Genomic DNA, 10,358 nt, shown 5'->3' with positions numbered 1-10,358 from the left:
TTGAGTGTCTAGAAAAGCGCGATATAAATCTCAGTTATTTTAGTGTGTGAATGTTGTCTGTCTATCTGTGTTGGCCATGTGATGAGGTGGTGACTTGTCCATGGTGTACGCAGCTGAGATAGGCTCCAGCACCCCCTGCAACCCCAAAAGCGACAAGCGGTAGAACATGGATGGCTGGATGGATAAAAATCAAAAAGAGGAAGTCAGAGGGAATCTGATTTTTTTTTTATTAATGGAGTGATTAAAACATTTGAAAAGGTTTAAAAAGATGATAGTAAAACCTATCTGTCATATAAAAGCCTATAAACTTACATTAATATTTTTACAAAACGACATTAAAAAACAGAGATTTTCTATCTCACATTCAATGCACAGTGAGTACGATATAAAAAAAGAAACGTGTAGATTTGCGTTACAAAAAAATTCAAAAATAGATCTGTTGGTGGATTAAATCAGGTTGAACACCACTGCAAGGTACAATAATATACAGCAATACTGCAAAGTTCATGTGACAGTGTCAGACAAAACAATATCATCTTTTGATTCAGCAGTAGAGTGTGCCTAATATTTTGCTTGTTTCAGTGCATTATTACAACGGACTGACAAAGATGGCTACTGTCTTGCATACACTTAACTCAGACATTGTGACGAAGCTGAGCGTCACGCACACCAAAACGAAGAGTTTCACGTTGCTCTCCTGCACGCTCAGGCGGAGATGGGCACGTTTTCTCTGTAGCAGCCGGACCTTTGAGGACTGCCGTAGCTGCACAGGTCCTGGTAAAGGCGTGCCATCTGCTCCGCCGAGAAGTCCTCACACAGCTCCATGTTGGCGCAGTAAGTCTGAGCGCGCCGCGAGTTGACGGCCTCCAGCAGCTGTTGGCACTTCACCACCGTGATCTGCGACGGACCCACATCTGAAGTGAAGAAAAAAACTTGGCAAGAAAATATCCGAGCTTGTCGCTTCTTACCTGCACAACGATCAGCTTGTTCTTGGCGGTGTTGAGGTCATGAAGCTCCTCCCCAAAGCACAAAGTCACAGTCGGATCGGGAGCGGGAATCTGACCGTCCTGGTGCTGCTGCAGTGCTGCGACATGAAACACGAGGTTAAAACCTCTTTGCAGTCTTTAGCGGCGGAGTCAAAGGAGAACTCACCTTGAAGGAACCTCCCAGTGTCGAAAATCTTCACCACCGCATCCCTCTCCAGTTTACAAGGCACGGAGCTGTAATGCAAGCCCGCGTCGGCCATTCCGCTCCAGAACACTCTGCTCTGGCACAATCTCTTGATGAAGATGCCCTCCTGGTTGGCCCGCAGCAGCAGTCCTCGCTCCAAGTGGCCCAGGAGCTTGTGGGTCACGTGGCGCTGGCGTTCGTACTCGATGAGCCCCGGCGGCGGGAAATAAACGCTCTGCATGCTGTCTGAGCTGTAGGGGGCGCCGCGGCCCGGGTGCTGCTGGCAAGGCGAGATGCGACAGCCTTCGGGATGCGTTACCAGCGTGTTGCTCATCAGCTTGCCTCCATAGTAGAAGTAGATCATCATCTGGGAGAAGGCTAGAGGTCACAATAATGATCAATGAACTATAAAGAATAACTTAATAAATCACATGGAATGTAGGATAACTAAGCCTATATAGTGGTGCACACTGCTGTCTTTCGTGCAGACAGCGCAGGTTCGATTCCTAGCCAACACGAAGCTACTGGGGACATCCAGAGCAGGTCCTAAAAGCTAAGCCGACTCAGTTGTGTTTTCCTACTCAGATGACCAAACACTGCACACTTAAATAGATAATATTATGATTTTTCTTCTGCATTTAAAACACTTCCTTGTGGTCTACATAACATGGAATGGTGATTATTTGGTCAAAATGTTGCATAGATCAGTGGTTCTCAAATTGTTTTACTAAGTACCATCCAAGAAAAAAATTGGTTCTTCAAGTACCACGATAATGGCCTGTAGGCTTAAGAGTGATTTTTTTTTTAAAAACAAGGCAGAGGTTTTATTTAACATGTATAATTAATATACAGTATTTGCCTCTGTAATATTACACACTGTAACAGTTTGAATATAAAATAATACAATATTTTACTTTAATCAAGTGGTGTACCACTAAAATGAGCCCGCTTACCAGTAGTGGTACACGTACAACATTTTGAGAATTACTGGCATAGATTATGTTTTCAGGCCATATTCAAGCCACTTCCTGACCGTCTTTTCAGGATGTGCCGTTTTGTAAGCGGTCTTAATTGTTTGTCTTCACTACTACTGAGTCTTCTGCCCGTCAGCCAAATTGTAGTTTTTAGCGCTTCTATATAAAGTCTTGTGACAGATATAAATTAGAACAATATGCTACCTTGTATAAGAAGTGACAATAACGGATGGTGCATGTGCATGTACGAGCCAGTCTGCGCCACAACAAGTGGATAGAGAAAAAGAAGGAACTTGTTGACTACGTCAGGCTACAATGGCGGACTCGCGCAAAGTTCTTCGGGTAAAACATTACCATACATGGAGATATCCACTGACGTCACCAATTGGTAAAACATTACAAATTGAGCAAGTTCAAAACTTCTCATTTGGAGTTTGTACAAAGGAAGGCAAGATTATTTTATAAATATCCCTGCCATGCCTACATGGTATGATTTCAAATGGTCGGGAGTTAAGCAGATCTGAAATACACAAAAACAGGTACTAATAGGTAAGAAAATTTGGTTTGCATAATAGGTCCCCATCAAAAGAGATATATGATGATTTTTGTATTTTCTGACTTATTCTGTAAATGTTGTTACAATGTTGAATACTTGTGTTAAACAATGAAAAGTGGCAAATCATAAGGTCATGCATTTTGGAGTGAGCTTGCATGCACTTTTGAATGTGTAGGTTCGCAGGGTTTTGTAGTCTGGCTACGTTGTGACATCATCGTGAGGTGGAAGCACCTATTTAGATATTTCGTCAAAATCTCAGCCAAAAAGGAGTCAGAGGCTCCTACTAAAAAAAGGTAGTAGAAAGTATGGTTTTCATCTAATCTTGGCATGCGCATAATAATACAGACATGCGACGTACAGGCACTCTTGAATCTATCAGGGAGTGTGCAGGTGTACCTAATGTTGTGACCGAGTTAATCTATATGGTATGTTTAGGAAGTTTATTTTCAGCTGTCAGGACAAAAAAAATAGCGGTGACGACTTCAGGATACATATTTTAAACATTGTACGTTCAAAACAAATAAAAGCGGGTACGTTGGAAGAGGGTGGGGCATCGTTTCATGTTCAATCTACGAACGCCTCCACAAACGAAACATCTTGCTGACACACTCAAAAAACGGGTTATAAAAGTGACTGTGGAGCAAAACCTACGCAAGGTTTACACTAAAGCATATTCAATACATATTATCTAGACAATAAGAAAGTGTTTTAAATTCAGATTAAAATTAACATGAGTCCCCTTAACTCCGAAACTATTTGCATGCGTATGATTTTTTTGGAATCCAGATCCCAAACAAAGAATCCCGCATGTTGGTGACTTTTTTTATAAAGAAAGGCTGCAAAACAAGCCACCATGGGACCAAAGAAAGTCTTTAAGTGCCAGCACTGTGATAAAAAAGGTGAGAAACACAATCAAATTCAAAAGAGAGCATGTAGCAAAGTACAAAGCTCTGCGCTCATCACCATCTTCACCAAAAACTAAAAGTGATATAAAATGTCCTTTGAAGCTTGCAGCTTCAATACCGCTAATTAATGATAGAGCATATTCTGCGTATTTTTAGCCAAAATTAAGCATTGATGAACTAAAGTGAATAATACTGCTGTATTGGCCTCGAGATTGGCCCAAACCAATCAGAGCTCGTTGTTCAGTACAGTGGCCACTGATGGATTCAGCCTCAGTGAACATTATTATATTGGATCAAACTGAGTGTAAAGGTGAATATGAATGTGTTATTTAATGTATGGTGGGCTCTCATAATGTTAAAACTGTATTTAGAATGTTGTTAACAAGTATTTAATGCGAAAGTCATGAAAATATTCAAAGTATAATTACAAATTTCTACTTCATTTAGCACAAATAATAACAATACATTTGAATAAATAAATTGATAGGAATAAACAACTGTTTGCTATAACAGACTTTGCATAATTTATTCTGGGAAAAACGTATTCGTATTTTGTACAATTCGGTCGTCCACTGACCTTTTGGAACGGATTGCTAACAAAAAAACCGAGGTAACACTGTGTATATATATATATATATATATATACATACACACATATATACATACATACACATATACATAAAATAGAAATAGAGAGGTAAAGCACTTTTGATTTGTTTTTCATTTATTCATGAACAATGAATGTTTTTTCACTTGTATAATAAAATAATACTTCTAAACTATTCTCTGCCTGTAAGGAATATTGTGTTGATATGGAGACAAAATTATTTTCACTCACTTAAGTACTTTTTTGTTCATGTTTTTCCACACAAAAAAAAACAACAACTCAAAGGAAAACAACTGAGTTAAACTCACTTGTCTGTTTTGTCTTGTTTTGTTTACATTTTTAATATGCAATATTCAGGAGTGTTCTCACTTGACTAATGAACCATACCCATGTTTCCTGTTTTGTTAAATTCAAAATTGTAAATTCTTCCGGTTTCTGATCAGGCAGACTTTGTAACATTTAAATTAGGGGTTACGGGGCCATCTGTTTGTAAGTCTGACAATTGTATTTGTGTGTGTTCCAATAATTACCTGAGCTGAGCGTGCCAGAGGGTAATGGGTCCTGATGCAGAGAGAAAGCTGTGGATCACAGAGAACACTTAAGACTCGAGGCACATTCCCAACGACTTCTGACCACGCTGTTGTGTCATTACTTTGCCTCCTCATCAGAAATATTTATACAACAACCAAACAATCGCCTTAGTCAGCAAAGTTTAACAGGATGTTAGCCAATTCTTCCACTGCAGCGTTTGATTTGACACAGCATCAAGCAAACAACACACAAGCTAGTCGAGTCCATGAATATGTTTTGTGGTGGCGGAAAATGTGTGTGCTTTTTTTCTTACCGCCTACACTAGTCTGGGGCCAGTACTCTGGGCTGGCCTGAAACCTGCAGCCTTCCTCCTGCAAAAAAGAAAATATTATTAAAAAAGTAGTAGTTTGACATGAAATGACAAGTAAGAAAAATCTTTACATCTTTAATGAGCCCCTCGATGTCTGCAGGGCTGCAGTCCATGTCGATCATGTCGCCAGAGCTGCTGCTGGAAGCCAATGCCAACATCACAGAGCTTCTTCCATCTGTGCATCCACAATACAAGCACTCATTACACATTAATTGAGCATACTTTAAACACAATTTCATATTCTGAACGAAGGATAGTCAAATGTCACAGATGACTGCAACATGCCTGCTGATGCATAATGAAAGATTTGAACAGTATGAACATGCATATTCCAGACGAGAGCTTACGTTTCTGCTCGTCCTCAGGTACGATTCGGTAGACTTTGTATGGCTCAGAGATGTCAAGCTGAGACTTTTCTGTCACCTCCTCAAAGTCAGGACTTTTATTGAGGGCACAACGCAGCCTGGTCTTCCAAGTCGCTGGTTCTGCCTTGTCACCATCCTTAAATTTGCCTTTAAACACGGCCCATGCCTGCAGAAAAACATGTTATTAAATTAAATTAATGTAACTTTTTTTTTTAAATACGTGTGTCACATTGTCTCTATTCACATTTTATACTTTTGAAAACAGTCTCTTTAATTACTTGCTTTTCAAAAATGAGTGTTTTCTTGACATAAACAAGGAAACAAGATTTTGTTGAACAATCTATTTTTCACACAAAAGATATGTAATGTAAAATTAACATTACTGTATATAATGACAGTAATTACTTAGTTAAGTATAATAATATTAAGAGTGAGACTTTGGAGGAAACCAGCAACGAGATTGTCTCATTGGTCTGTACATATATAATTATTTTTACTATAAGTCATGGGAGTCAAACTCATTTTTGGAATTGGGGGTTACATCACTAAAATGAATCCCACAAGGGGATGAATCAAATACAGGGGTTAATTTCACCACAACGTGTGTGTGTGTGTGTGTGTGTGTGTGTGTCAATGATTGGTACTTTAACTTTTTTTTTGTTATTGAGGGCCACATCGCAGTTGTGGCTGCCCTCAGAGGGCCACTAGTAACAGTGAATATATATGATTATATATGAATAATCGATCCCTTTATAGCCTATTCATTTGATTATTATATTTGTTTATGGATAAACAAACTCTTATTGAAATCATAAATCAAGAAGCCAAGTAAATATTTGTTTTAACAACAAAATGTGTTTGGAATATATGAGAATATAATAAGTCTTGCATAATCAGATACTATTAAGGTTTAAACTGTATGCAGTTTAATGCGATACATATATATTATTTTTCAGTTGACATTGAAAGAATGAATACATTTAGTAAGAAAGATTATTTCCAGGCTTTAACGTGGTGTGCAAGACCTGGCCCCAAGGCCTTGAATTGGACACCTGTGCTGTAACTCAGTGGTTCTCAATTCTTTTTCAGTGATTTACCGCTTGTAAACATTTTTTTAATTCAAGTACCCCCTAATCAGAGCAAAGCATTTTGGGTTGAAAAAAGAGACAAAGAAGTAAAATACAGAACTATGTCATCAGTTTCTGATTTATTAAAATTAAAACAGTGCAAAATATTGCTCATTTGTAGTGGTCTTTCTTGAACTATTTGGAAAAAAAGATATACAAATAAGTAAAAACTTGTTGGAAAAATAAACAAGTGATTAATTCTAAATAAAGATTTCTAAACATAGAAGTAATCATCAATTTAAAGTGCCCTCTTTGGGGATTGTAATAGAGATCCATCTGGATTCATCAACTTCATTCTAAACATTTCTTCAAAAAAAAAAAATCTTTAACATCAATATTTATGGAACATGTCCACAAAAAAATCCAGCTGTCAACACTGAATATTGCATTGTTGCATTTCTTTTCACAGTTTATGAACTTACATTCATATTTTGTTGAAGTATTATTTAATAAATATATTTATAAAGGATTTATGAATTGTTGCTATTTTTAGAATATGTTTAGAAATCTCACGTACCCCTTGGCATACCTTCAAGTACCCCCAGGGGTATGCATACCCCCATTTGAGAACCACTGCTATAAGTTATACAAACAACACATTTCTATGGAAATAATCTAAGACTATTATTATCAATATAATCGTTGTATCATAGGTAGACAGAGGTAGAGTAATATTTAAAAGTGAAAACAATGATTTGTGGTCAGCCATATTAAAGAGGTCCTTCTTAAAAGGTGTACCACACCATCATTCAGATGTAAATCAGTGGTTCTCAAATGGGGGTACGCGTACCCCTGGGGGTACTTGAAGGTATGCCAGGGGGTACGTGAGATATTTTTTAAATATTCTAAAAATAGCAACAATTCAATAATCCTTTATAAATAATATATTTATTGAATAATACTTCAACAAAATATGAATGTAAGTTCATAAACTGTGAAAAGAAATGCAACAATGCAATATTCAGTGTTGACAGCTAGATTTTTTTGTGGACATGTTCCATAAATATTGATGTTAAAGATTTATTTCCTGTGAAGAAATGTTTAGAATTAAGTTCATGAATCCAGATGGATCTCTATTACAATCCCCAAAGAGGAAACTTTAAGTTGATTATTACTTCTATGTGTAGAAATCTTTATTTATAATTGAATCACTTGTTTATTTTTCAACAAGTTTTTAGTTATTTTTATATCTTTTTTCCCCGAATACTTCAAGAAAAACCACTACAAATGAGCAATATTTTGCACTGTTATACAATTGAATAAATCAGAAACTGATGACATAGTTCTGTATTTGACTTCTTTATCTCTTTTTTTTTCAATCAAAAATGCTTTGCTCTGATTAGGGGGTACTTGAATTAAAAAAAAAGTTTCACAGGGGGGGGACATCACTGAAAAAAGGTTGAGAACCAATGATGTAAAGCAGTGGTCCCCAACCTTTGTGTAGCTGCTGACAACGCTTGATATTTAGTCCCGCGGCCGGGTGAGGGGGTATTCTTTTTTTTCTTTGTCATGAAAAAGGGAGTTTTTTTGGGTTGCTGCACTAATTGTAAGTGTATCTCGTGTTTTTATGTTGATTTAATAAATAAAAAAATAATAATACATTTTAAAAAAATCATTTAAAATTATTCTGCGACCTACCGATCGAGCCGCGACCCGGTGGTTGGGGACCAGTGATGTACAGTACCAACCTTAAAGATGGATGCGTCTACTTCTTGGTTGTAATCTTGTTTCCCAGCGTGCTTCCATGGAATTCGGAACATGGTGTGACTTTCATCCTCCCAAAGGAGTCCGGAGTAGTGCGTACTCTGGATCTGCTCCACCAGCCACTGCTTCAGTCTCCGACCTCCCGAGTTTGACATCGCGTTGAAGACACCTACAACCCAATTCTAGTGGAGGAAAAAAAAAAGTGTTGAATTAAGGAAAGTGTTGTTTGAAAAGAGATATCAACGAAAGTCCCTCCAAAAGCGAAAGTAAAAGTACTTACAATTATAAGTTGCCGGAGCCGTCAGAAGTCAAATGATGCCAACGTTCATCCATGTCAGGTTTATTGACGTCTTGTTGTCAATAGTAGTGACGAGCTCCTGGCTACGCTGGCCAATCATCGTCGTCCAGGCTACGTCACGCCCCGCCTACTACGGAAGTGTAGTTCTATTAACTGTGGGCATTTACAAGAAATGGCCTGAGCTGACAGACAGGCTGGCTATAAAGTTGCTGCCCACGTCAGCGATCCTTGCAAGTAGAGTCATAAGTAAACGTGTGGCGTGGGGATTCCTGTAGATCCTTCTTTTTGGCACGCTCTTCTGAGAACAATATACTATAAATTACAATTCGTGGTCAGTAATTTTCCACTTCACTAAACTCTGATTTTTATCAATGAAGTTATCACTATCTATACAGGCTCCAACTTTGCCATGAGCAGTTTAGAAAATATATCAACACTTTTAAATATTTAGTTATTTAAAATAACTGTATATACTATTTATATTATACAAAAGTATGCAAATGATTGCCTGCTAATCCAATGACAGCCATTTAATATGTTTACTGTTTTTTTTTTTTGTCCTGTCCAGCTTCTAGGGCAAATCATATAGTTGATGTAGATGCCCATACCGGCTGTTCAGATTTACTTTACAAAAGAGAAGTGTAGGATACTTCTCTTGTTGCCTTATTTGAATTTGACTTTATTAAATGTATTTATATTATCATTTGGTGCAGCAAGGCCGGAGCAGGAGGGGATAGAAAGAGAGAAAAAAAAGGAAGACAGAGGGGGATTGGACAGAGAGAAAAAAACAACAACAACAAATACAACAATAACAACAATAGAACAACACCAGCACATGCAATATGTACAAATATGATCGTAAAAGAGATAGCAAATAAGCAGTTAGCGAAATAAATAATAATATAGTAATGACAATGAGCATTTTTACACTAAAACTGGAGCAATACAAATACCAATAGAAAACGCGCTATTGATCATTAACAAAACCAATAGTTTACCTCTATTATCAACAATACAGTTGTTCAAATGCAACAATACGTATACATAATGATAGCTAGAAAGATAATAAAATAAATGAAATTCAAGCAAAAAAAAAAAAAGAATACCAAAAGATTAAAGGGAAGAGAGAGAGGACACCTATATTAATCTTGTAGATTGTTATAGAAACAATGGGTTAAGCTCTGTCAATATGCCTTGTGTTACCCAGTTTACCCTAGGGTAACACGTTGATATATGTTTGATGAAACATGATTATGTGCATGAGTGTATGTATGTATATGTACTTGTGTATGAACAGAATGTGTATATGAATGTTTGTACTGTAAATGTATATGTACAGTATATGTATGTTTGTTTGTACAGTGAATGTATATGTACAGTATGTGTATGTTTGTACCGTAAATGTGCGTGTAGATGGACGGACTTGGAGTATGTAGGTATGTACTCTATTTGTCTATGTATGTGGGAGCGTAGGTACCGTTTGTATGTATGAATAACGGTGTGTGTGTGAGTATATGTGTGTTTGTATGTACAATATATTTGACTCCCAGAGTGCGTGGGAGCCAGAGTGCAGCCCCAGCCGCCCAGAGAGCCCAACCCAAACAGCAGGTATGGCGCCCAGGAAACCAGGGACCACTGGTTCTTAACCTTGGTTCGATCGAACCCTAGGGGTTCGGTGAGTCGGCCTCAGGGGTTCGGCAGAGGTCAAAACACACCTGACTCATCGTCTCAATAAAAACTTCTCCCTATCG

At 37.7% G+C, this 10,358-nt stretch overlaps 1 protein-coding gene across 1 annotated transcript; it reads right to left on the bottom strand.

The window, feature by feature from the left end:
- Positions 1-210: 210 nt before the first annotated feature.
- On the bottom strand, positions 211-8,744 carry irf8 (interferon regulatory factor 8). The gene is made up of 9 exons (XM_061881084.1): positions 8,590-8,744; positions 8,294-8,491; positions 5,461-5,644; positions 5,185-5,288; positions 5,057-5,114; positions 4,743-4,790; positions 1,153-1,548; positions 969-1,084; positions 211-897 (listed from the first exon to the last, which is right to left on the bottom strand). Exons 2-9 carry the CDS (start codon positions 8,462-8,464, stop codon positions 706-708), a joined length of 1,269 nt encoding a protein of 422 aa, XP_061737068.1. The 5' UTR covers positions 8,465-8,491; positions 8,590-8,744; the 3' UTR covers positions 211-705.
- Positions 8,745-10,358: the final 1,614 nt, after the last annotated feature.

Source organism: Nerophis ophidion, linkage group LG02 (genome assembly GCF_033978795.1).
Source record: "Nerophis ophidion isolate RoL-2023_Sa linkage group LG02, RoL_Noph_v1.0, whole genome shotgun sequence".
NCBI classification, from domain to species: Eukaryota; Metazoa; Chordata; class Actinopteri; order Syngnathiformes; family Syngnathidae; genus Nerophis; species Nerophis ophidion.
Note: the sequence above shows the minus strand (reverse complement) of the source record. Positions and strands in the feature narration are given on the sequence as shown.

Excerpts from the sequence above, each read along its gene's own strand:
- irf8 (XM_061881084.1), bottom strand. The coding sequence starts at position 8,464 with ATGTCAAACTCGGGAGGTCGGAGACTGAAGCAGTGGCTGGTGGAGCAG. Across the intron at positions 5,289-5,460 it reads ACCTGAGGACGAGCAGAAAC|ATGGAAGAAGCTCTGTGATG; the intron begins GTAAGCTCTCGT and ends GTGGATGCACAG. Across the intron at positions 1,549-4,742 it reads CTCTGGCACGCTCAGCTCAG|CCTTCTCCCAGATGATGATC; the intron begins GTAATTATTGGA and ends TGTGACCTCTAG.